The sequence below is a fragment of the Carassius carassius genome, chromosome 15 (assembly GCF_963082965.1).
Source record: "Carassius carassius chromosome 15, fCarCar2.1, whole genome shotgun sequence".
NCBI lineage: Eukaryota > Metazoa > Chordata > Actinopteri > Cypriniformes > Cyprinidae > Carassius > Carassius carassius.
The window spans coordinates 1,786,911-1,814,609 of NC_081769.1; the positions used below are offsets into that span (position 1 = coordinate 1,786,911).

Genomic DNA, 27,699 nt, shown 5'->3' on the forward strand with positions numbered 1-27,699 from the left:
GTTTCATTTTAGTAGTAGTAGTGGGCTATGTACATTCTGCTGAACAATAGTAATACATTTCTGGCAAATACTTGTCTTTAAATTAAACCAGATTTTTATTTTGACAGGTTACCGTGAATACCTTTACAGTTCTATGTATGTGATATGATGCTAGTTTTCTCAAATCAAACGGTCAGATGCTCATGAAGTGTCTCTCAGAGCAGTTCTGGAGATGTTCCTCGTGTTCACGTCTTTATTTAGTGAGACGGCAGACGCTGAAATCATCGCGAGCGTCACGTGCGCTTCCGTGTGTGTAATAAACGAAGTCGCGCTTCTGCGCCATTCATTAACACAGGTACGCAGAACATGCAGGATTCATATTTAAATAGACTTTTCTGGCTTAATATTTACAGGTACTAGTCCATATCGTGATTTGATGTAAGTGCAATTACCTACTTTTAATTCATTAAAAATGTGACATTCTGTGACATTCCGCGTTAAACTGTAAATTCCGTTTTTATGACTGGATTCCTGGATTCCGTCCGCGTTTTTCTGCATCGCAGAAATCATAGGGCCCTACAATCATATATAAATTTAAAGAAATATTAACATACAGTAATATCCTTAACATACACATCTCCATAAAGCTTGGACTTCAAGCAGCTTGGATTCTGTGCCTCTCCAGTCTTCCTCCAGACTCCAGCCCTTGATTTACAAATGAAATGCTAGATTTACTTTCATCTGAAAAGAGGACTGTTGCTCACTCCAGCTTCAGTCCACTCCTTTTGAAGCTCTCCCATGTTCTTGAATCGGCTTTGATTGACAATCTTCCCAAGGCTGTTGTCTTCCATGTTGTGTTTTTCATTAGTTTTCCGTAGGCTTGGGCGGTATCCAAATTTTGATACCGTCAAACCTCCTCCCTATTTTACCTCGGTATACGGTATTACCATGAATAATTGAAAAAAAATAAGACGTAAGGCTGAGACAGCGTCACCAAACTGTTGGCTTGTGCCTAAACTGTTCGGAAACTGAATACCAAACACTAATACTGAAACAATAACAAAATAACATGCACAACAATATAAACAACTTTTAAGGCAACAAATAGCAGTTTATAAAAAGTGCAAATACAAGAGTCAAACAGAATTAAATTAACATAAACATCCAGAACAGTTTTCGCGCTGAGACGCGCACACAAATCAATTAAATTAAATCACACCGCCCGAACAACTTTTAATAACAAAGAGCAGCTTATAAAAAAGTGCAAATAGACCCACAACAGTCAACCGCAGTTGAATTAACATAAACATCCATATTAAAAATTATTCAAAGCATTAGGCCTAAATACAAACTTTTTCTTTCCATTCTTTTTTTTCCAATATTGTTTTTAACGAAAACCAAATAAAAATACCTGAATCAATTAAATAAAAATAAACAGTGCGAATAGGAACGAATGGCAACTGGCATCAAATCTAGTCAAGATGTTTCGCTAGAAAAACCAGCATGTTTACTTTATCCGGCTTTAACAGGGCACGTTGTGGACCGACAACTTTACCTGCGGTGCTGAAAACCCGCTCCGATGGTGTGCTTGTGGCACAGACGCACAGGTACTTTCGTGCCACTCGCGACATCTGGGGAAAACGCCCGGTAGCATTTTTCCACCAGAGAAGTGGGTCCACATCTCCTTGAGTAACTGGCTCCAAACAGTAGGCTGTTATTTCAGCTCCGACTCGGTCTTCTACGGTGCCGATGCCGACGGGACCTGCCATTGCATCGGCTTTTTTTTGCAGCATACTTCCCAGAGTCATCTTTTTTCGTGAGGGTTCGGGTTGCGCCTCTCCCTCTTCCACTCTGATGGCCACTGGACCTGCTGCCTCTAAGCTCACGATCTCAGCCTGTAATTCAGCCTTGGTCTCAGCCAATGCGTTGTCATCCGTCTCATATCCTCCACGGTACGAGGGTCGAGGAAAGTGCATTTTCGCATTATTTTGCGCACTGAATCGGATTCATACTTGGCCTCCAGCCTTGTTAGAATTCCAGTTTTTATTGACTTTGTTAGCTGGAGGTCGTTTTCTGACGCAGCCAACACATTTTCCCTGCAGAGCTGTAGTATGTGGAGGATACAGGAACTGGTCACATAATTTTCTCCTGACAAAATATCAGTGAAGTCACCGACTGGTTTCAGTGCTTCGTGAACAGCTTTCAAGACGTCCATGTCCTGCCAGGTCAGGGACAGGCTGCTCCTTCTGTCATCAGACAGGACGTGTCTGATCGCTTGGGCCTGCTCGAGGATGCGCTCCACCATTGCCAGTTTGGAGCCCCAGCGAGTTGCGCAGTCCTGCCGATGGATGGATGAATTAATTAATGAATGACGAATAAATAAACGATTAAATGAATGAATAGCCCTAAATAAACAAATTAATGAATGAATAGGCCTAAATAAACGAAATTCGTTTATTTAGGCCTATTAATTAATACATTCGTTTAATGAATTAATTGGCCTAAATAAACGAATGAATGCATAAAAAAAATAAGTCCATTAATGTATATTATTCCATTTGGTCAAATTTGCATGCACATTTTTTTAATAAGTCCCTTATGCGCATCAAGTCTGCATTTATTTGATAAAAAATACAGAAAAAAATTAAAATAAAAAATTTTTTTTTCTATTTTAATATAGCCTACTTTTAAATATAATTTATTTATGTGATGCAAAGCATATACTGTATATATGACCCTATTTTTTTTACATTTGAGCCCCTGCCCCTAAGGAACTCTGCACACTTTATGCTTACCGTTATTAGACTATGTTTTGGGAGTCCCAATTAGACTTGCTTCTTGTGGAGTTCATGTTTACGTTGCCAGCTGTGTGAAAAGGCCCCGACAATATTACGGCATAGTCCGAGGGCGCGCTCGGTTTTTTGCCTCTGGTCATGCAATGCATTTGTGACAGCCAAGTTTAGATTGTGACCGAAGCAGTTAAGCCACGGCCAATGCAGGGACCTGATCGCGGCAGAAATGTTGGCAGCGTTGTCAGTGGTTATGGCTGAAAGTTTTTTCTCGTCAAGTTGCCATTCCTGAAGTGCAGCTCTAAGCGCAGCAGCAAGGTTGTCCGCCGTATGACTATCAGGAAAATACGTAGTTTGGAGGCATTTGGATTCAAGTTTCCAGTCAGGTGTAATAGTGTGGACAGTCAAGTTTATTTATAGTGAAAATAAATAAATAGCCTGTTTAAAGTCTAAAAAAAGTATTTCGCACTGTAATGAATTACACCAGCTCTAAAATAATGTTTTGGAACTAGCAAAAGAGGCATTGGATGAGATGCAGAAGAAATAATCCTACTCACATTAGTGATTTAAGTACAAAAAAAGGTCTAATCCCTTTAAATATATAATCTGATCAATGTCCTGAGGTGTGGCAACCAAAGTATAAGCAGAATAATTGACTCCAGGCTGCTTAGGTATTAGAAAAATAATGCTTTGGGTCGTGGCCACATTACCACTGAATTTATCTAATAATTCAACGGCCCGTCGTCAATTATTCCTTGCATATCTCATAGGGGTGTAAGAAAATATTGATACACGTGAATATCACAATATTTTGTTTGGAGATACTGTATCGATTCTCAAAAACGGTATATCGATAAAAAAAAAAAAATGAAAAATAATCATGGCAGTTGTTTCATTTTGCGTTTACATCCTGACCGCTAGATGGCAGTCTTCATCTCTGAACTACTGTGAGAGTGACATGAAATACTAGCATTAGGGCACGCCACTAATGTTAGCATTGATATCGCTATTCGCTGCTAGTATATATATATATATATATAAAACACATTTATTAGGTATTATGCATTTAACTAAAGGATCCTGCAAGCACTTTAATTCCCAACACCCCCACCCTTTACTCGCACTGCACAAAAATTGGTTCAGTAACATTCAATGTTACAGGGACTGATTATTGCAAATGCAGATCCCACTGTGTTCTGGTTAAATCATTTTTATTTACTTATTGCTAAGGTTTGCATATGGTGGTGTTCTTACAACATAAAGAACTACACTTTTTTTTTTTTTTTAAGAAGTTTGATTGCATCCTATAATATAATTGCTGTTAATAGTGTTCATCGTCTGTTTGATACTTTAATTGATTTTTCCGTACATTTCTGCCATATTTATATTAACTGACAGTCACCACTGATAAGCGACTAATCAATGTTATTTTCTGTAAAGTTGCTTTGCAAAGATTTGTATTGTAAAAGGTGCTATTCAAATAAACATTAATTGAATTGTGGTCTTAATGACAACTTTCCTAAAATAATATATCCTAGTCCTAAAATAAGAAATATCCCAATACATCGCCTTGCTGACAGTATCGCAAAATATTGTATCACAACCCCTGTATTGTGATACATATCGTATCGCCAGATGGTTGGCAATACACAGCCCTGAAATCTCATTCCTGAATAACTGTTACGGTTTAACTGGTGACCATGTTATCTGGTGACCAACTTCCTGGTTTAGGTCTTCTGCTCCAGATGTGATCGAACAACCTCAGCAGATTTGTTGATTCTGAAAGCACAATCCGACGTGATATTAAGCTGTCTAATAAACGCAGACTTGCTCATTAAAGGATTTTGGTATTCTTGTAAAGATTATAAATTATTGGTATGATTGCTTGTGGCAGCTAAAGAACAGAAAATAAAAAAAGCATGCTTGACACATGCTAAAAACACTCATGCCACGAGACGCCAGAAATTTTTTGATTTGTGGACTGAAGTCAGGATTTTACTCTCGGTGTGACATTACGCAGCTGGTTGAATCAAGGGAATGTCCCCGTGTTAGCATGTGACCTGTGTTTACCTGTTATGAAAATGAACCATGAATTTATTGTAGTAAAACGTATATTACCTTTTATAGTTTATGACCGGGGCCGGCAACCTACGGCACGCGTGGGGATAATCGCTGGCACGCGAGCAATAGGGAAAACTCCATGCTGACGTACATTTTGAGGTAATAACTTCTCATAGTCAAACAGCCTGTTAGGATCTATAAATACTATTAAAGTGGGAGAATTTGCACTAGTCTACGAATGCGTGCGAACACTGCACATACTAGGTGCTTCAGATCAAAGTCTCAGCGGTCTAACAGCACTCATCAATGTCAACATGACTGAGATAGCCAATCAAATCAAAGTAGGTGGGGTTTACTGTTGACAGAAGCAGAGTGCGAAGCGTCAGTTTAACGTTAAAGAGAGCGAGGTAAGATGAAGCTGCAAATCATTTAATATTAGTGAACTTTTAATAATACTTTTTACGATTGAAATGTTAAGTGACCGACAGCTATATCCAGTGATGAAAATCTTTCTAAAATATGGCCATTTTGTGAGAGAGATGTGTAAATTGTCTGCGTTTGAATTTCTTTTGAATTGAATTTGAAACTAAATTTTTGATTAGTAATATGCATTGCGAAGAATTCATTTGAACAACTTCAAAGGCGATTTTCTCAGTATTTTTTTAATTTTTTTGCTCCCTCAGATTCCAGATTTTCAAATAGTTGTATCTCGGCCAAATATTGTCCGATCCTAATAAACCATACATCAATGAAAAGCTGATTTATTCATCTGTCAGATGAAGTATAAACCTCAATTTCAAAAAATTTACACTTAAGACTGGTTTTGTGGTCCTGGGGCGCATATATATGTATATGTATATGTGTATATATGTATATGTGTATATATATATATATATATAGCCTCATTCTCAATAATAAAAAAAACACTTCTCAAAATTAATGTAAACTAAACAAAACATTTTCAATTATAGACGTATTTATATTCTACATGTGATTTTAGCAGTGTTCAGAACGGAAAAGGGAATGAAAATATAAGAAAAAAACAATGTGGCATTCGCTGTAAACATTTATAAAGACCCTGTCTAAATATTTAAAGCAAAACTAAATCTAGCTGTGTGATTGCTGGAAAATGTGCAACACAAACTCACTTGCCTTCCTCATTCATCACCAATTCAAATGTGCATGCTTTGTGCTTGACCTGGATTGCGTTATAGAAGTCACTTGGAATATAAATAACACGTTTCAGATGATAAAAAATTCGATTTATAATCCAGAAAATACAGTACTTTATCCATTTTCGTAAAAATGTTTGTGGAAAACTGAAGAAAGCTTAATCTGTGGGGTTTGCATCATCTCTTCTCAGGTGTTCAGCCATAAACAGAGAAGCAAATAGAGAGAAATTAGCGTAGCTGCTGTTCCAACTAAGCGAAAAATGTGTTCAACCCAAGCAAAAGAATGAAAATATGCATTTGATCTGATATAACTGAAGTACAGGCTTATGAGATGCATTATGTGAATGTTTGGTTAAGGAGATTTAAACAGAGTGAGTGTGTCTGAACCCCGAACATTATCAGGAAGGCTATTCCAGAGTTTGGGAGCCAAATGTGAAAAAGCTCTACCTCCTTTAGTGGACTTTGCTATCCTAGGAACTACCAAAAGTCCAGCGTTTTGTGACCTTAGGGTGCGTGATGGGTAGTAACGTGGTATAAGGCTAGTTAGGTACGCAGGAGCTAAACCATTTAGGGCCTTATAGGTAAGTAATGATAATTTGTAACTGATACAGAACTTAATAGGTAGCCAGTGCAGAGACTGTAAAATTGGGGTAATATTATCATATTTTCTTGACCTGGTAAGGACTCTAGCTGCTGCATTTTGGACGACCTGTAGCTTGTTTATTGAAGATGCAGAATAACCACCTAGAAGTGCATTACAATAGTCCAGTCTAGAGGTCATGAATGCATGAACTAACTTTTCTGCATCATTGGTCTGATTCTCCTCTCCAGTACTCTGATATAGGCTCTCCCGGATAGGCAACTGTGATAACTCTATAATTATATTATAATAGTTGGAACACAGCCTCTGGTTTTAAAAATGGTAATCACCACACCTGTCTGCTGATCACTAGGCATTGTATTGTAGGGATGTCCAAAAATATATATATATTCATCAAATTTAAAATCCACATTTTAGGTGTGCATCAGGCAGCCTCATCAGTGATGAACGAGATGCGATGACGATGCAAGTGTCATTTAATTTTAATGTTTATGTTAGCCTATCCAATTGAAGCCACTAGATGCAGCGCTGCTGCGTTGTTAATTACAAATATTGCGGGAAAAGGGAACATCAGTGCGGAGAAGATCTTGTTTACGTCAAAACTGAAATTGTCATTCACACAGAACGCACATTTCAAAGTTCAACTTTGAAAAAACATATCTCAAAATTTAATGGTGGGTTTTTCTCCCATCCCACTGCGACTCGTGGTTAAATGAAAAATATACTCTGTGTAATTGGCTTTTGGTCCTTTGTATTAAACTATAAATACATACATGATGCTGTTTTATTTATAGTTGTTTAAGTAACTTAATTCTAATTGGTTTATAAACTTTATTTCAAATATTATGCACTTTTTACACAGATAGTCATGTTATCTTATGCTCGACGCACCCTGTTGTGTCCTCGGGAGAAAAGCCAAAAGCTTTTCTGTACCCTTACTGAAATGATGTATTTTTTAAATTCAAATATAAATTCTAATTTTAATAATATTGAAGCACAAAATTTGAATTTAATTTTCCAGCCATTTTGACAGCCCTATTGTCTAGCAATATCTACTGAACCATTGTGTAAAATCACATTTAAAGGGTTCATATGATGTTTCTTAAAAGAACATTATTATGTGTATTTGGTGTAATCAAAAGTGTTTGTGTTTAAGGTTAAAAAACACATTATTTTCCACAATGCACAGGATTGTTTCTCCTCTATGCCCCGCCTTTCTGAAAAGCGGAGTTTTTTTTTTTTTTTTACAAAGCACATCATTCTGAAAACCGAGGCGTGTTCTGATTGGCCAGATATCCAGTGTTTTGTGATTCGCCGAATACTTCAAGTGTGTGATAGAAATGTTACGCCCCTCACCATGATGCATGTCCCGGCTCGATGAGACAAAACCAAAAAAACCCATTACAAACAAGGCATCAGTAAACAGTCCTCTATTAAATGTGCTGCACACATCTGAATATTTGGGTCGAACTGTTCTGGAAGTGTTGTAAATGCAACATAATCACTGATTTCTAGTTGTATCCTCTTTTGGAAGGACAAAGTATTTTCGCTGTCACAATGAAACACACGATGTCTTCACGACATGACGCCGGTGGCAATAGAGAGAATTAAAAGTATGCCTTCTTTCTTTGCATAAACATTTGGGTGGCATTATGCAAATCTCCGCACATAGTGATGTAGAGATGTAGGGGCGTGTTTAAACGAGGCATTTTAGGAGGGTGTGGAAACTTATCGCATCATATGACTCCTTTAAACTTGTGATATTCGGAACAAATTCATCACTCGTGTAATACTGCTCTTCCTGCTTGTGTGATAATGCATGATATAAATATGAGACAAAAACCCATACAGGGGCATTTTTTTTTTGCACCAATATCTTAAATTTTAGGGCATAACTGCATTTATGGAGGTTTTGCCCTGCATCATATTAGTCAACAATTATAATATGTAAGATCAGGTCAAGTGGTCTATTTAAATATAATAAAATATTTAAATTAAATAATTATTACATTTGATGATATATTATGTTTTATTACATTGATATTACAATTATATTATTGTTTTATATATTTATATATTTTATTTAATAATAAAAATATTTTAGTCTCGTTAGGTAATGTGTTAAACTGACAGCCCCAATTATAACACATAATATTTTACACAATTTCAATTCCATTTGAACTATGTGAACAGGGTTGTGTATTAAAATATGCACATATGCACTCTCATTCATATTCCAAATAAGATTCTTGTCACAATCAGTTATGAATTACATGAATCACACAAATGATAGGCTATCATATTTTCAATTAAAAATTGTGAAGCCCAGAACATGAAGAATATCAACGATTGGGGGGACAGTTTGGTCATTTCTAATTATTAGGGGAACTTGTCCACCTTAACATCTATGGTAGTTATGGCACAGATGTGTTCAGTTGATAATTAAAGTTACGGCATGCAGGTAAAAAATAATTACCATGTCAGTTGAAAAATCTTTTAGTTTTGAACATCTTCATACAGATGCACTTCAATAAGCAAAAAGTTACACTTTCACTTGTAAAAGTTGCTGCCTTGTTTCGCCAACTTTTATTGCAGTATTGGAAATAATCTGTTGGCAAGCATACACCAAATGTGCACTTGAAATCAGAGTGCATTGTGGGTATCAAAAAGGGAATGAATGCACGGAATGATGTTGTGCTCTCTGAAGATTTCTGTTGATTTACATTTCATGGGTTCTCTCTTTATATTAATCTCACATCATCAGCTGTCTGTCTGCACAATATCATTTACTTGAAATTTGAATTGCTTTACGTAAGCTCTTTGTATTATTGCATTGTTGCACTCTAATAAATCTTTCCCCGTTTTCCTTTTGTTCTTTGTGCAGCGGATGCCAATCACAGGCTCAATCTCTTCTACCTCGCTAACGATGTTATTCAGAACTGCAAAAGGAAGAACGCTATAATTTACCGAAACACCTTTGCTGAGGTGCTGCCAGACGCCGCCCTGCTGGTCAAGTTAGTGAATCCCATGCATGTTTGTGCTAGAGTGTGATTGGTACTGAACTAGTGACATTCTGGGCCGACTCTGTGTGTGTTTGTAGGGATGCAAAAGTGTGTAAGTCAGTGGACAGGATCTTCAGTATTTGGCAGGAGAGGAACATTTATCCTGAGGAGCTGATCTCTGAGCTGAAGGCCAGTCTGCAGGAGAAAGAGAAAGAGAAGGAGAAAGTGAAAGAGCAACAGCCTTCTCCTGGTCAGTTTCTGAGTTGTACGCTTCCAGTATATGTCATTGCTGCAAAGACAGGCATATGATTAAAATTACCTTATAAAATGAACGAACATTCAGATGGTTCATAAATGTATTATTTACTTCAGGGGTTTTTAAAGTGTGGGCCATGGCTCCTCGGGGGGAAGGGGAGGGGGGGGGGGCTAGATCATCATGCAAGGGAGTGGCTAAAAAAGTAACTTTTTATAATGAATTAGTAATTAGGGATGTACCGACATGAAAATTTTGGCCGATACGATAACCGATAATTCCTTAAATATGCAAGCCAATAACCAATATCTTGGACAATAAATCTAAATCCACAATTTTACATAATTTTTTGAGAGTCTGATTACCAAAAATTATCACCATTAAAAGGCATTAAACACTTCAACATAAATCAAACATAAAGCAGCTGTAATGAATTAAACTCCATAATCATCAGGAAGAAGAGGCTGGAACCGGCGGACAATCAAATGAAAGACTTTCATAATCACAAAATAAACACAAAACAGCGCATCAGCCCCTCGCGGACGACTGATGTGCACAAAATAAAACCAAAACCTAAAATAAAGCCCAGGCCTGGTCCTCACTCGTCCTTCACTGTCGTCGCTCCAGTTTTATATCCTTCCATCTCCTATGTGGGACTCGAGACCGGTGGTGGGTCGCAGGTGTCGCTGATTTCCCAATCACTCCACCGGCCTCGCTCGTGTTCCCACATCCCTCGGCCCCGCCCCACTCGTCACATACCCTCGAGACTGCGCTCTACTCCACCCCCCCCCCGCTTGAGGACCGCTCATGGGGACCTGCGGGAACCTGGGGGTAGGACAGACGAGGCGAGAGAAAAGGAGATGGAAGGAGGAGCGACAGAGACAAGAGAGGGGAGAGAGAAAAAAAAAAAAAATTCCGGTTCCCCGACGCACTGCTGCCTGGCGGTGGCATTGGATGGCCCTCGGCGGACGGCAGGACACTCCTCCGCCACCCGGTGGACGGCTCCTCCGGTTTTGGGCAGCCGGGCAGTCCCCCGTTCCCTGCTCCTCCCCGTTCAGGCGGATGGCAGCAGGCTCCGGCTCTCTGGCGAACGGCGCCGACTCCTCCGCTCCCTCACAGACGGCAGCCGCCCCTCCATATCGGGGGCGGCCGGCAGCGAGCTCGCCCGTCCCCGGCAACTCACTCTAGCCCACCGCCTCGAGCGTCCATGGCGGCATCCTCCTCGCCTGCTCGATGGCACGGATTCACCACATCGGCGAGGGATCTTCGTCCCTCCTCCTCCCGGGTTTCGGCACCACTGTAATGAATTAAACTCCATAATCATCAGGAAGAAGGAGGCGAGAACCGGCGGACAATCAAATGAAAGACTTTAATAATCACAAAATAAACACAAAACAGCGCATCAGCCCCTCGCAGACAAAATAAAAACCAAAATAATAAATCAAACCAAAACCTAAAATAAAGCCCAGGCCTGTTCCTCTCTCGTCCTTCACTGTCGTCGCTCCAGTTTTATATCCTTCCATCTCCTATGTGGGACTCGAGACCGGTGGTGGTTTCCCAATCACTCCACCGGCCTCGCTCGTGTTCCCACATCCCTCGGCCCCGCCCCACTCATCACAGCAGCCTTACAAATAAATAAAATAATGCTTAAATAATGGCAACAAGTTACTGGACAACATTACGTGTATAAAAAAAATTAAATAAAAATAAAAAATTATAAACCCGTGCCATGGACAGTGGTGTGGCGGAGTGTGTTGAGGACAATCATTTAGGGACTATAGCCAGAGATATTGTCAAAATCATTAAATATTGTCATTATTAAGAGTATTTGGCATTTCCAATTAATGTAGACTTTTTCTTTTCTGGCTATTGTTAAGTTACTTTTATTATTGCATTAATATTACAAATAATTTGCTTTGCAACAATTTCATAAAGCATCACGCAGCCTGTGAGGAAAATAAAAATTAGGCTATTAACTTTAAAATTAGACTACTCCTCAATTAAAATGTTTTAAAAATGTCTTCTAAAACAGGTCGATTATAGCCTGCAATGAATTATAGGCCTATAGCCTAAATAAAATTGTTACACTTCAGTAACACTTTATCCATAAAGCAAAAGAGCAGCTTTATTTTATGCACTGATTTCCAAAAACAACCTCTTCAACACGAAATACGATTCTTCTAATTGTTTTCACTATGTTTGGGCCACAAGACAAACATTAAAGGAATAAATGAAAACCATTGGATATAACACACATTAGGAGATTCGACTATTTCGGATATTGCAATGCACCCGTGCTACAACCCGAATAGTCAGATGTGTCGTGGACATGCGTACAAAAAGACCAAATGCACACATGAACCCAAACTAAGTGATGTGCTAATCAGAATCTGTTGGATCTGTTGTGGATGCGCTCTTCTCTAAACAACGCGCTAAAACACGGGCAAACAAAGGTCCCTTACATTATTTTACATTATTTTACAGTAGCTAATAATCTCATTATAATATGACAGACTTGCCCTGCACATGTTGCAGTTCACTGTATTTCCATTTTCAATGTTTTTCCAATTATATTTCAAGCAATTAAATCCATCATGGTGAACAGTGCGTATCTGAAGTGTCTCTGTAGGAAATAATGCATTATTTATCGGCTCTAAGATATCGGCCAAATTCTCTTATCGGTTCGATAACGATAACAGAAAAATGTTCATTTATCGACCGATATCGATATGGTGGCCGATATATTGTGCATCCCTATTAATAATTAATAATTTCAATCAATACATTATAGCAGAAATAATACTTTAAAAAGCTAAAAAGAAAGATTTTGAACAAGAGACATCATATTTCCGCTCCTCGGTTTGCGATCAGAGCGTTTTGAACCGTAAACTACTGGAAAGTTTTCAATGAATGCATTTAAGCAGCCAGTTTTAAAGACTTGTTACACTGCACCCCATAAACACAATCAAGCCAAAAAAAAAAAAAAACAGTCAACCACTCCTTTAATGACAAGTGCGTATCAGAACAAATGGCTATACAATAAATTAGAGAGTCAGAGCTTCCCAAACGTTTCCATTCCACGAGTCATCTAGACAAGTATGATGCGATTTCAAGTTTTCCTTTCTCTTTGGAGTGTTACAAGCTCTTGGTGCATAAAGAAGATCTTTGAAGTTGGAAAGACTCAAACCCAAAGAGATATTCTTTATAAAAGTTAAGTCAACCAAACCCCCCTAAAATGCCTCGTTTAAACACCCCCATGTCTACGTCACTGTGTGGGGAGATTTGCTCTGCACATTTTGTATAGTTCTCTTATGCTTCAGATGTTTGTTCTATTCAAACTAGGGCTGGGATAAACGATTATTTTTTAAACGATTAATCTAGCGATTATTTTTCCGATGCATCGATTAATTTAACGATTAATTTTTCAGACCGATTTGATTTCGATTATCTCCCCATTAATTGACTACTAACAATTTATACATGTTGATTTACATATCTGAATGAAAAAAACATGAATTCCTTAACATTGCAATATGTTTATTGCTCTTAAAATTACAAAGTAAAAGACTGACTAAGAATGCATTACTTTGCACTTGTATAGAGATAGCATTCAATAAAACCTTGAAGCCTTGAAAACACATAGCTTACTGAAACAAGCTTACTGAACACATAGGGCCTAGCTTACTGAAAAAAGTTCTTCTTTCAGATGAAAATAACAACAACTTGATGTCTAGCATTCAATAAAAAAATAAACCCAAAATACTCGTTTAGAGCAATTGAAAGAATACAGTAACCAATGTAAACTTGAGGGCTTTAAGCTAATACAGAGAGTGCTTTTCCAAAAAAAAAAAAAAAAAAAATTAACAGTGGGAGCCAGCAGCCTGTCATGGAGAAAAAAAAATCTCCGAATGCTCCATGTGAAACTTTGGCGTTCCCCCCTTTTTCTATCGTGTCTAATGATTTTGGTTAATATGCACGAGGGAGAGGGAGAGAGAGAGAGAGAGAGAGGGAGAGGGAGAGGGAGAGAGAGAGGGAGAGAGAGAGAGAGAGGGAGAGAGAGAGCAAGACAGCGCTCGTGTAGTTTGAAGACTGTGAGTGCGTGAGCGCGTGAAACTTTGGTGTTTCTATTTCTATCGTGTTTAATGATTTTGATTAACCCTCTGGAGTCTAAGGGTATTTTTGGGGCCTGGAGAAGTTTTGTCATGCCTTGACATTTGTGCTTTTTTCAGTTTCTTATAAATATCTAAATGGGTAAAGACTAATCTCACTGTAATCAGCACAAACTGGGCTGTAATAATATGTGACAATATGCACGACAAATATGCACGAGGGAGAAAGAGAGCAAGAAGCGCTCGTGTTGTTTGAAGACTGTGAGTGAGCGCGCACAGCCGGGGCTCTCTCTCGCACGCGCCCTGTCAGGCGCATCACAGTCATTCTATTCTACATCACTCACCGATCAAATAAGGCTTTGACAGCCGCCAAAAAAAAAGATCAATGCAGAAAAACCTCTGGATTGGTTATATAACGTTGGACAGAATGTTGATCCGGCCATCGCCTATATTCAGCGCACGTAAGGTAAACGTTTTGCAAACGTTTTTTAGAAAAATAAAAACAGGTCGACGAATCGATGCGCATATTTTGCGTCGACGTCATCGATGACCTCGACGCGTTGTCCCAGCCCTAATTCAAACGTAAGTGCCTTGCGAAGTGGACATCACAGTGTATTCAGCCAGTCCATGTTATATTCAAAGTGCACTGAAGTGTGCGAGACGTGAATTTAAATTGTATTTATTTACAGAGGCATATGGTGTCACACTGGCAGCACAAATCCATGAATGAATGTTCGGAAGTGAGGTAAACTTCAACAGTTTTCCTCTGCTCAGGGAGTAGGGTGTAGTGAAAACTATGTAGGGACCATGTCAATAGGAACACAGTTCATACACTGAGCTCACTTCAATGAGCTAATTATCTGAATCAGGTGTGTTAACAAAGAGAGACATGCAAAATAAGCAGAGCTGGGGGGCGCAAGGACTGGAATTAAGAACCAATGGTGTAGAGTAGAGCTTGTTGTTTGTCGTTTCTCTGATCACAAATGCAGACATGGTTTTAAGTTTATGCGGCGTAGCATAAAAACACAGTATAAGTCATTATAATCCATAATTATGTCCCCACTGGATACAACAAATGGTTCGTTTGCAATGGGTTTTTGTCTCACTGTGTTCTGACCGGGACACGTAACATTTCCGTCACATGCTTGAGGCATTCAGCCAATCACAGTTCACTGGATAGCTGGCCAATCAGAGCACAACTCGCTTTTCAGAACGATGAGCTTTGTAAAAAAAAAAAAACACTATGCATTTCAGAAGGTGGGGGATAAAGGAGAAACAATGTACAATATGTGGAAAATAATGTTTTTATTTTTTTTAATTTTTTTTTTTACCCTAAACTGCATAAACAATTACACCAAATACACAACATAATGTTCATTTTAGCAAAATCACATGACCCCTTTAAAAGTTTAATATGGCAACCATCTAAAATAGTTTAGAGAAATAATTGTGAAATAATTGTAAAAAAAAAAAATAATAATAATACACTGATGTGTTTCATTTTAAATAAACACTAAAAACTGAGATGACAAATGAACTTATTAAAACAGAAATTAGCACTCGTTAAATGTTCAGCGATATCTTCAAAAGATTTTTTTAACTGTTGGCACATCTTTTTCTGTATGTAGTGATGATATGCCAAGAAAATAATAGGAAGTTTTGTAATTTTGTTATGCTAGCATGTGGAAATTGAAACCTTGTCCTACAAGTGGGTTGAGACCCACAGTTTGAAAACTCCTGCATAATTTGACTGTGTAAAAAAATAAAATAAAATAATGATAATATCATGACCATGTGTTCTTTTTTTTTATATCTGCAGCCCCAGTCAACTCCAAAACTGCTCTTAAGTCTAAAATTGTTGCAGAGTTTGTAGTAAGTCATGATTGTCTTTTAGATTTAATTTAACTTTTCCCTATTATTATTACACTAATAATAATTAATGTATTTTCTCTTTGTCAGCCACATGATTTTGTTGAGCGGTTAACGTCTTACAAGAACTCTTTGGATGAGAGTGATGTAAGAGAGAAGCAGCTAGCTGCTCTCAGAGTGGACGTCTGCAGCACAGAGGCCCTCAAAAGGTTAAAAGGTAATGTAATATTTACCAAAAACAGCACTATATAACTGCTTGGAGAGCAGCTTTTCAAACTCTCTCTCAACTTACATCCTTAGATAAAGCCGGGGGGAATAAGTTCTCAAAGGACTTTGACGAGGGAAGCACAAAGCTGCAGGAATTTGTGACGTTCCTGGAGGGCCAGATAAAAGCAGGACCCCCACTGCTGGAGGCGCTGGGAAACGCAGACATCTTTTACGAGATGCAGTACAAAGAGGTCAAAATTGTTGCCAATGTGAGTCAACTCTGATGTCTAGATGGTGATGGTCATAAGGGTCAATATTTCTTAAAATTGAGATTTACACCGTCATCTGGAAGCTGAATAAATAAGCTTTCCATTAATGTATGGTTTGTTAGGATAGATACAACTAACTGAAAATCTGAAATCTTAGGGTACAAAAAATCAAGATATTGAAAAAAAAAATTGCCTTTAAAATTGTTCAAATTAAGTTGGCAATGCATATTACCAATTAAAAAATTAAGCGTTGACATATTTACGATAGGAAATGTACAAAATATCTTGCTGGAAAATGAGATTTACTCAATATCCTATATTCAGTATATTTTTTGGCATAAAAGAAAAATGGATAATTTTGACCCATACAATGTTTTGTTGGATATTGCTACAAATATACCTGTGCTACTTATGGCTGCTTTTGTTCTCCAGGGTCACATTTATAGTTAATAATGGTCTACTGATGTTATACCTTCAATCATTTCGAATTTGAATTACCTTAACTCTTGTTATTTTTGTTATTTACCTTAACTCTAATTATTTTTGTTTTTATTTTTTATTTTTAAGGATTTTCCTACATATTATTTCTGAACATATATGTGTAAGACAAGTCTGTACAAGATGTAGTTGTAGTTTATCTATCTTTTCTGCAAAGATATTTAACAAGTGATTTGTTTACCATTTACTTCATATGTGGTGCACTTGGAATATCATTTTCTTTATCTACAGGGTTAATAGAGAAAAAGTTACTTAACAAGTTGACTAGTTAAAATTGAGAATTAGTAAAAATGTTCTGAAAAATTTGAAATGTAACAATTTTTTTGCCATATTTCCCTATGTATCTCTATTATGTATCCTCATTGTGCTTCTGTCAAACCCTTCATTGCTTCCCATAGGCGTATAAAGCTTTCGCCAATCGCGTCAGTGGCTTGAAGCGTAAGCTGGATGCTCTGAAGGCCACATTGCCCAGTCTGGATGACTCTCCCATGCCTTCCCCCTCTGAGGACGCCCCGTCCCCCACCGGCTCAGAGTCACCCTTCCATGCCATTAGCTCCAGGAGAGGTTTGGGAAGTGGGGATGGAAAAGGAGGAAGAGGTTTGGAGCAACAGAAGGACAACAGAGACATAGAGGACATGGACATGTCTGAGGAAAAAGAAACGGAGGCAAATGCTGGAATCATTGGTAAGAGGAAGCAGAAATGAGGGGAAATTTAGACGAGTCAAAAATGTAACATTTAACTGACATAGCTGTATTTTGTCCTCCAGTTGATGCGAGAGAGAAGTCAAGGCTTCCATCGGTGTCCAAGATTACGAATGATACAGCAACAAAAAGCTCTCAGATCACCACTTCTAAACCCTCCCAGATTTTAGCAACTCCAACAAAGACGGTGTCTGTGTCATCAACCAATCAAATGCCTCCAGCAAACACCACACCCATTACGAGCACACCTGTACCTGCCCCTGTCGTTAGCCCCTCCCCCCTACAGGTGAACTTGGCCAATGTGGATCTGGGCAAGATCAGCTCCATTCTGAGCTCGCTCTCCAATGCAATGAAGACCACTGGTGAGTTTTCCATATGTAGAGCACAACAGACAGGTTTCGAAGAAAAAAATATGTTGTTTCTTGTGTTTTGAATGATAAGTGTAACTTTCTCATTCCTACCCAACTAAAGGCCACTGAAAGAGTTTGAGAGGAGTTTGCTCATTGTAGTTCATAACAGTGTTTTCTTTTTTCTCAATACCCAGGCGTCAGTCCTGTGTCCCGTCCTTCCCATGGCACACCTACTACACCATCCAACCATGCCTCCTCCTCCAAAGCCCCTCCTTTGACTCCTGGCAACATTCCCTCATCCAATCCTCTGGCTAGCATCTTGTCTAAAGTGGATTTCTCCCCCGAGAACATCCTAAATGTTCTCACAAAAACACAGACCCACAGCCCAAACCTGCAGGGTAGGACACATTTCTAGTACACTTTTGATTTCTAGGGATGTAATGATTCATTCGACTCACGATTTAGATTTCACGATTTTTGACAGCAGGTGGCGCTTGAGACAGCGAGACAGTGTTTTCTGGGTTACTGCTGTAAACAAAGCAGTGCTGCGCTTATGAACACTACTTTAATATGCATCGCTCAAAGGCAAGATGAAAAGAAAATGCCATGTAAACTTTTCTAAGGGCAGTCAGTTCCTCGGAGATACATTCATATAAACTCCTACTCCAATTGTAAGATTTTGCTCGCGGCTAATCGTTAAATCCTTATTGATTTCTGTTTGTCAAGATGGATGAAACCTGAACCAGTTGTTTGAACAAGTAGTTATTTTGATACTTATTAAATCTCTATCTTACAGGTTTGTCCTCTCTCCTTTCATCAGCTCGTACAGGCGCTCTCACCACTTCAGACCCTGTTCCGTCTTCATCTGCCTCTTCTTCATCATCTTCAACTGTCACCACAGCTGCAGCGACCTCCACCATAACTACTCAGAAGGCCCCAAAGCCCACAGGCAACAATGTCAAGCGAGAGTCTGAGCGGGAGAAAGGGAGAGAGAGGGAGAAAGTAAATGAGAGGGAAAGAGAAAAAGAAAGGGAACGAGTTAAAGAGAGAAAGAAAGAAAGTGAGACCGACGGTGTGGTATTGCCCAGCCTGGAGTCGAAGATCAAGATTTTCCTCCAGGGAAATCCTGGTTTCAGCGCTCTTGGACTTGGCTTGGATGAGGTGGGCAGCAATAGCCCTCTCCTCGTTGGTGGGGATAACCTGGATGGCACCCCTGTCCGAGATGAAAGCGGTAGCACCCCCACACAAGATGAAGTTATGGACTCGCCCCATGAACTCAGTGAACCCCAGAGTGCAGGTCTGTCTGGAGGTCGTAACCTTTCACCTACAGCCTATCACAGTGACCCCTGGGATGCCGTGATCACTCCACAAGAGGCTCTGGGAGAAAACGAGCGGAAAGACAGAGATTACCGAACACCACCACCCTCACGACTCCCCGCATTTAGCCCAAGTGCGACTAAACCAGTCAAGGCTATGAGTAAAACCAAAGAGGAAGAAGGGTTGAAGAGAAAAGTATCGTGTTTGAATCTTCCATCAGCTGCCAAAGAGCAGGATTCCAAAAGAAAGGCAAAGATGTACAGAGATGGAGAGAAAAATGCATCTTCCCGCAGGCCAAGTGGAGGATCCGACGTTGGGACTAAAGACAAGGAAAGGAAAGCTTCAGCTGACAATGGAGACCACTACCATCGCATTGAGACTCTTGTTTCTTCATCCTCTGGTGAGGGAGCACCAAACAAAACTCTTGATTATGGCAACCGCATCCAAACTGTGGAAAGCATCCGCGTGGTTGGGAGAGTACTGAGAAGAGGGAGCAGTGCGGGTTCTAGAGTGGGCGGGGCCTGGTATGAAGAGGAGGAGTTTACTGAAGCCCTGCCTCCACATCACCCTGCTAGTCGCAGCCATGAGAGTTCTGAGGAGTTGGGATTGGTCCCTCCTCTTCCTGCTCACCCTCCGCCCCCTTCGCAGTGTCCACCTCAACCCTACCCAAACAAGGACCCCATACGACCTTCTCATGGCATTCCTCAGCACCATCCTCCCCCTCAGTTTTTTCCCTCTTCCATTCCTCCAGTCCCACCACCCCTTTCTCCCATCCCTCAAACCCCACCTCCTTCCAGAGACTTCTCCCTTTCCTCAAACTCCTCTGTTATGGTTGGTGGTGTCCTTGTACCTATAGACCGGGTCCTGCCCTATCCACCTGCCAACTTCCATCCTGATGGAGCGGGGCATGGAGGTAGCGGTGGTCGTGCCCCTCCCAGAGATGGCAAACCCCAACTCCTTTCCTTGTTAGGAGATCCCCCTCGCCAAGGTACGGTGAAAGAGCAGTTCATTTTGCATCACACCCCACCTCTTCACCATCCTGGGACCCCGGGTGTTCCTCCTCCCCTCCTGGGCAGAATTCGAGAGGGACCCAGTCCCACACCACCATCACCCTCTACCCCAACCACACCTACTCCTCCATCCCCAGCTGGGGAACCCCATCCTCATTCGTCTGTCCCCAACCGCCTACCCCTCCACACCCCAAATCAGAGACCCCGCCGTCCTTCCTCACCTCACTCCCTTCTCCCATTACCAAACCAGCATCACGTACATCGTTCCCCACAGTTTCCCAGAGGATCCCTGTCCCTTATCCGTGAACCCCTTCTACCTGGGACAAAGCGTCCTGCTGCTGGTTTCAGCAGTGGGCCTTTCAACCCACCCAAAAGACCCTTTCTGCCCCCTCGATATTAGCCTCTCAGAATGAGTGCTAAGTGTGAAATAGGAAGTGTGGAAAGTTGCATTACCTGCTAATCTCGGCGTGAGAGTTAGACTGCATGTAAATACGCATGCACCTGCCCCATGTTACAGCACTACTCTTCTCAGTGAAAGAAGTTTTCGGATACCCTAAAGATAAACTAGGAGGAGGAGAATGTGGAGATCCAGAAACATCCATGGAATATGAACGAAGGAAAAGGTGGTTATCCGGTTTGATTGGTGTAATGTGAAAGAGTGGTTGTGGAGTGTGTGTGTGTGTGTGTGTGTGTGTGTGTGTGTGTGTGTGGTTTATGGAGGACTTGTAAGTAGATACACGATATCTCTTTCCTTCTAGTAACTGTTACTTCACTTTTCCACTTTATAACACTAGCTTTTCTTTTTTCTTTCTTTTTGATGTAAAATACTAGTTTATGCTGTTGAGGGGTTATAGAAGGTTTTTTTTTTTTTTTTGGTCTTTTAACCTGTTACTCTGACTTTTGTACACAAAGCCAGTGGATTTCAACTTTTATTCCTGCGTGATTAAATTATTGACAACAATGTAATGCTGAGCAACCATAATGGCTTGTAGTGATAAAAAAAAATATAGCCACTTCATCAACCTTCACTAAGATGTGAAGATTTGGGCTCACACTGCGTACAGTATTAGCTAACTAAGTGTTCAAATAACTACTTGGTAGTTTTCCAGTGCTTTTCAAGAGTTCCTTTGCGTTTTGTTTTTTTCTTGATAGAGTTATTAAATGTGTTCTGATTAATAAAAGCATTGTGAGAAGAAATATTATTGAAAGGAAGGAGACTTTTCTTTACAGGTGGTCTCATGCTTTGTTCAAGAACAAATATACCTGAATTATTTTCTGTCATTTTCTTCTAACTTCATGATGTCCAACAGGTTTACAGGAATGTGCAGAGCATGAATACACACCGCTCTGAATATTATGTCCAAACGATATTTGAAGAAATAATTAGTCTGGTTTCGTTACTTTCAGTTTACCATTGAATCAATTAATCTTTAAAGATAGTTATTCGTCTCTAGGATGTAAGATTTAAACCTTTAAACAATCATGTACACATGGTTGAAATGTGAGATCCTGTCGTTGTGTTCTACACACGCCACAGTTTCATGCATTGCATTTTCAGATTGTGATGTACCATGCATTGTTAGTAAAACCAAAGCAGACCGTACATCTTTTCACAACACTGCTTTTCAAGAAAATGTCTGACCATATAAATGTGAATATAACATGTACATTGTTGTAGTTCTCATGCATAGTGTAAGAAACTTTCTCCAAGTGCTGACATGTTGAATATTTGATGAGTGTGGTTTGGTGTCTTCATTTGGAAAACATCTGCATTCATTGCAAGGAGTATTTCAGAGAACCAACACATTTATATATATATAACAGCATTTATGATGTCAAGACTTGTTGCGCATCAGCATGTTATGCACAATCAATGAAACTTGGAATGAATTTGCAGGATGTGTAAATGCAGTGAGTCTTCAGTTGTGACAGATCTGTGAAATTGTAAATCGCTTGTTCAGTTAAATCAACTTCTATACGTTTCATACCAGCTGCATCACGGGTTTACTTTGAAATCTTACTGTAAAATCTGGTCTCGTTGTCACATCAAAGGTACAACCTTCAGACGTTCTTCACAACATATGCCATAATGACTTCTCTCAGAAGTCCAATACGTTTTCTACAGAGTTTATCTATTGATTATTGCAAGTTTTTTGGGCCCTACAGTAATGACATTTATGATTGATGTAAGCTCTATATTAAGATTTGTTTTAATATTTTGCATTTGTATTCCTGACTCTTATCCTTACAAAGATTTGGGGCAACATAGAATAGACTAATCATATCTCCACACCATGATTTTAACAGTACATCGTGTTGTTACAGTCGATTCTTATTCATTTGAAGGCAGTGTGCCAGACATCTGCACACATATCCAGCTAAACATCATAAGATTAGATATTAGAAATTTGTTATTTTTTTAAATGTGTCATCCATCATGTTCACTGATATTGTATTTGCAACCAAACACTGTCACGGTATTGTATATAATACTTAATATCACTGATGATAATCGATGATTATATGATTGTGTGTTCATATCTGGAACACTGTGCACTTGTTGAACATTACTTAGTTTTGTAAACTTCCTATGGCAGTAAAGGCTTGTTCATTTTCCCCAATGTTAGCCTTTTCAGTGACCATGCACATATAAAACACTCACTTTACATTCAAGTGTATAGTCATTGCACTGAACCCAAGCAGTTGAGAGTTTATAGGGAAGGAGTGTGGTTTAATATAATACAACAAAATCAGATTTACACATTTGGTTACTCAGAACTGAGATGGAGCTTATTGTAATTACTGAAATTTAAATGTTACTTGTTTTGCTGTAATCTGCATAGTAAACCTTTATTATTATTATTAACACGTTTTAGTAGTTTTTCGTTTAACTATAATTGCTTACATCAACAGTGTCATTATAAGGCTCCCTCAGGAGACAGCACTCACTAGTGCACTAGTTTGTTAATTATCCACTTACAAAAATGTGATTATCTTATCAGTTTTCATTTGTTCTCTAGGGTCTTGTAGTAATGTCAGGGTGGTGGTGTTTATCCATTTATTATACCTGTTTAAAGACGCATCAGATCAGGCAGAAGTGATGGAGCAGAGGAGGTTACCTTGAGCTTGTTTCTCTAAATATATTCGGTTGCTTTGGTTCACAGTATATGTAGGTCTCCGCTCATAAACCTTCACTCGTATTTTTATTTTATTTTTTTCAGTCCGCCGTAAAATCAATTTATGTGAATGTGCTCTGCATTTATCTTTCAGAGTGTATTCACTTGCGCACTGAGCGAACGCTCGTGACGCACGCCTGACTTCGCTTCTCATTGGTTGTTTCTCAAGCAGAGCCCGCCCTCTTTCGAATGTCGTCGGCGAATCGGGTTTCTTGCTCTGTGACAGTTCCGGGGAAATGGCGGCCCACTGAGACAGGGCAACGTTATGTTTGGAGGAGAACTGATGAAGCCGTGGCTTAGAGTTTGGGGTGTGAAACGGTCGTAGTGGTGTTCTGGAGGTGACCCGTCTGTCAGGCGGCAGAAGACACTATGGGAGGTGTGCAGGGCTCTGTGTGTTATGTGACTGATGCTGTATCTCATAATGAGACACCTCCTCCTCTGACTGACTCGATTCAGTGTAGCTTTGAGAACTGTCTCAACATGGCATGTGTGAGTCAGTGAAAGCGTTCGATATAGTTTATGCATTCGTGTGTGTGTGTGTGTGTGTGTGTGTGTTTAATTTTTTTTTTTTTTTTTCTTATGCATGACTTTTTTTATTACTAAAATGTCTCCATGACTAGTAGTGAGGATTAAAAGTCTTGGACCACTTTAAAAAAAAATCAAAGTTAAAAGTGTTTTCGTTTTAATTTTAGGATTTTTGCATAGAGAAACGAAAACCATATAGTTCAAAGCAATGTTATTCTGTGTAATAAACAAGAAATGTGACTGCTCTTCCATTGAAGCTTAAAGGGTTAGTTCGCCCAATTTGCAAAATTATTGTTCCACACCCGTAAGACCTCCGATTATCTTCTGCACACAGTTTAAGATATTTTAGATTTACTCCGAGAGCTCTCAGTCCCTCCATTGAAGCTGTGTGTACGGTCTACTGTCCATGTCCAGAAAGGTAAGAAAAACATCATCAAAGTAGTCCATGTGACATCAGAGGCTCAGTTCAGTCAGTGTACTGTTTGAGTAAATGAATTACTAAGGGAAATTGGTTTGTTTTAACTCAGAGGGAGTGTCAGCCACATTAAAAAAGTTAACAGCTTAAGTCATTTGTGGATTAATGCGTATTGGAGACGCGAACCGTTTAAAACGATTCAGTTCGATTTGGTGAACTGTTTCAAAAAGATCCGGTTACATCGAGTGATTCGTTCTTGAACCGGATATCACAAACTGCTTTGTTCTGAACTCTCTCACACAACAGACCCGGAAGAGAAGACAATGCTGAATAAAGTCGTAGTTTTTGCTATTTTTGGACCAAAATGTATTTTTGATTCTTTAAAAAAATCTAACTGACCCTCTGATGTCACATGGACAACTATGATGATGTTTTTCTTACCTTTCTGGACATGGACAGTAGACCGTACACACAGCTTCAATGGAGGGACTGAGAGCTCTCGGAGTAAATCTAAAATATCTTAAACTGTGTTCTGAAGATAATCGGAGGTCTTACTGGTTTGGAACGACATGAGGGTGAGTTATTAATGACATAATTTTCTTTTTTTTTTTTTTTGGGTGAACTATCCCTTTAAGAAGCTCTTCTGGATCATCTCAGATCATACTGCTTTCATTACAGCGAATGGCATGCCAAAAGATGATTTATTCTCACATTTGTCTCACTGTATATTCTTATGTAAAACTTCTGTATGTGGGCAGTCTGGTATAATTATTCCGTTGATATCAGGAGAACTCCTGATTGAGTCCTCTGGTCTTGAAGTATTTCTTTAGGTTTTGTTGTTGTGTGTGAGTGAATAGCTGCAGGGGTCGGTTGAGTGCAGTGACTGCAGGGTTGTGTGTGGATCTCAGACTCTCATGTTCTCTGTCTCTGCATCAGACCGACCTCGACCTGTCTCTGTGAGCGACGTGTGACCGGAGCTGCTGAGGATCTCACAGCATCCAGGCACGATCTGACCATCCGATTGGCTGCCGGCAGGAAGGTCAAAGGGTCAGCTGGTGTGACCTCACCACTACAGATCCCCAGTGAACGGTAAATATAAGCCTCAAAGCTCACGACTTGCTATGAAACATACTTTAGTTCAGTGGTTTTCAACCTTTTTGACTTGAAGGTCTCACAATGACACTATTTTCAAAGCCCATATTTTACATTTAGTCATTTAGCAGACGCTTTTATCCAAAGCAACTTACAAATGAGGAGAGTGGAAGCAATCAAAAACAAAAAAAGAGCAATGATATACAACTGCTATAGGAAGTCTCAGTTAGCTTAAACACAGTACACTTAGCAAAGGGCTATTAAATAATATAATAAAAAGAAAACAGATAGAATCGAAAAAGAATAGAGCAAGCTAGTGTAAGAGGTCTTTTTTTATATAATTGTATAATAAATGAAAAGAAAATAGAATACAAAAAGGTTAGAAAAGTAGTTCGATTTTTTTTTTTTTTTTTTTTTTTTTAAGAATAGGATTAAAATAGTGAGTGCTAAAGTTAGAGGGTCAAATAAAGATGGAAGAGATGTGTTTTAAGCCGATTCTTGAAGATGGCTAAGGACTCAGCTGCTCGGGTTGAGTTGGGGAGGTCATTCCACCAGGAGGGAACACTTAACTTAAAAGTCCGTAAAAGTGATTTTGTACTTCTTTGGGATGGCACAATCAAGCGACGTTCACTTGCAGAACGCAAGCTTCTAGAGGCACATAAGTCTGAAGTAACAAATTTAGGTAAATGGGTGCAGAGCCAGTGGTAGTTTTGTAGGCACACATCAATGCCTTGGATTTTAATACGAGCAGCTATTGGAAGCCAGTGCAAATTGATAAACAGAGGTGTGACATGTATTCTTTTTGGCTCATTAAAAATTAATCTTGCTGCCGCTTTCTGAATTAATTGTAAAGGTTTGATAGAATTGGCTGGAAGACCTGCCAAGAGGGCATTGCAATAGTCCAGCCTGGACTGAACAAGAGCTTGAACAAGGAGTTGTGCAGCATGTTCCGAAAGAAAGGGCTTGATCTTCTTGATGTTGAATAAAGTAAATCTGCAGGATCGGACAGTTTTAGCAATGTGGTCTGAGAAAGTCAGCTGATCATCAATCATAACTCCAGGGCTTCTAGCTGTTTTTGAAGGAGTTATGGTTGATGTGCCTAACTTGATGGTGAAATTGTGATGAAACGATGGGTTTGCTGGAATCACAAGCAGTTCTGTCTTGGCAAGGTTGAGTTGAAGGTGATGGTCCATCATCCAGGAAGAAATGTCTGTTAGACAAGCTGAGATGCGAATAGCTACCGTTGGATCATCAGGATGGAATGAGAGGTAAAGTTGAGTGTCATCAGCATAGCAGTGGTATGAATAGCCATGTTTCTGAATGAGAGAACCTAATGATGCCATGTAGACAGAGAAGAGAAGTGGTCCAAGAACTGAGCCCTGAGGCACCCCAGATAATTTCTCCGTATTTTATTGTTTAACAATTTAAATGAGTGTTTTTTTTATAAATTAATATGATTCATATTCTTTGTATTATTATATTTGTATAATTAATACGTTGTCTTAAGGCTGCTTAGAAGTTTGGTGAGGCCCTCAGATGAGAGATGTATTATTTTTTTCGACTCTTGCTAGTAAATTTCACAGATAATTAAGTAAATCCTACATTATTATATTATTTTTTTTGTGCTGCTTTAGACTGTTGTTCCTCCTCGTTATTTCTGCCATGATGTGTGTGTACAGTGTTAGAGGTTCAGTGGTGTGCAGAGTGAACGGACATCTGTGGGATCCTCTGCTGGAGGCCAGACAGGTACAAGCTTTTAATTAAGAGACTTGCCTTGGACCGTTGAGGGCAGGTGGACTATTCTGACGATGTCTTTCATACTGGACCTTGACAGAACATAATTTATGACCCTGTTTACCCTTAGTTTCCAGAAGTATTTCCTCTCCCTTGAGGAGCCTCACACAAGTTCCTTATTCGTCATAAAACAGTGTTTTTGTGTGTGTGTTTATGCAGCTCTTGCGTTGGTCTTCAGTGTGAAGGAATGTGTGTCGCTCGTTCTGCGTTTGGACTGACGGATGATTTATCTGTTATAATGTCAGTGTTTATACTGAGTCTCAGACACACCCTTCAGTTGTTTATGTGCTGCTGCTGCTTCTCTCTTCTGTGTCTTCAGCTGGAGGAGGAGATCACAGCGTGTTTGGGCTTCGTGAGGAGTGTGTATCGTGTCTGCAGTTTCTCCTTTCTTTCTCCTCTCCATGCACCCTGTGCCCTGTCTGGGAGAGTCTGCCCTCTGAGACGCTGCAGAGCAGGTACACCTGTCAATCACACCTGTCAATCACACCCTCTGACCGCCGCCCACCAGA

General features: G+C 39.5%; 2 protein-coding genes across 4 annotated transcripts in view; both read left to right on the forward strand.

Moving 5' to 3' along the window:
• Positions 1-21,394, forward strand: part of LOC132157980 (regulation of nuclear pre-mRNA domain-containing protein 2-like) — a 33,861-nt gene extending 12,467 nt beyond the window's left edge. Inside the window, 9 exon segments of the mRNA XM_059567223.1 lie at positions 9,487-9,616; positions 9,703-9,854; positions 15,786-15,838; positions 15,926-16,052; positions 16,136-16,311; positions 17,208-17,529; positions 17,577-17,873; positions 18,056-18,259; positions 18,658-21,394. Coding sequence (XP_059423206.1) covers positions 9,487-9,616; positions 9,703-9,854; positions 15,786-15,838; positions 15,926-16,052; positions 16,136-16,311; positions 17,208-17,529; positions 17,577-17,873; positions 18,056-18,259; positions 18,658-20,588 — 3,392 coding nt within the window. The 3' untranslated portion in view covers positions 20,589-21,394.
• LOC132157976 (uncharacterized) overlaps positions 20,684-27,699 on the forward strand; it is a 220,972-nt gene continuing 213,956 nt past the window's right edge. For 2 of the 3 annotated variants that reach the window (XM_059567219.1, XM_059567218.1), the window contains exons 1-4: positions 20,684-20,811; positions 25,241-25,393; positions 27,076-27,142; positions 27,510-27,653. In XM_059567219.1, coding sequence (XP_059423202.1) covers positions 20,684-20,811; positions 25,241-25,393; positions 27,076-27,142; positions 27,510-27,653 — 492 coding nt within the window. The remainder of the gene's footprint in view (positions 20,812-25,240; positions 25,394-27,075; positions 27,143-27,509; positions 27,654-27,699) is intronic. The other variant, XM_059567220.1, reaches the window with a different exon arrangement.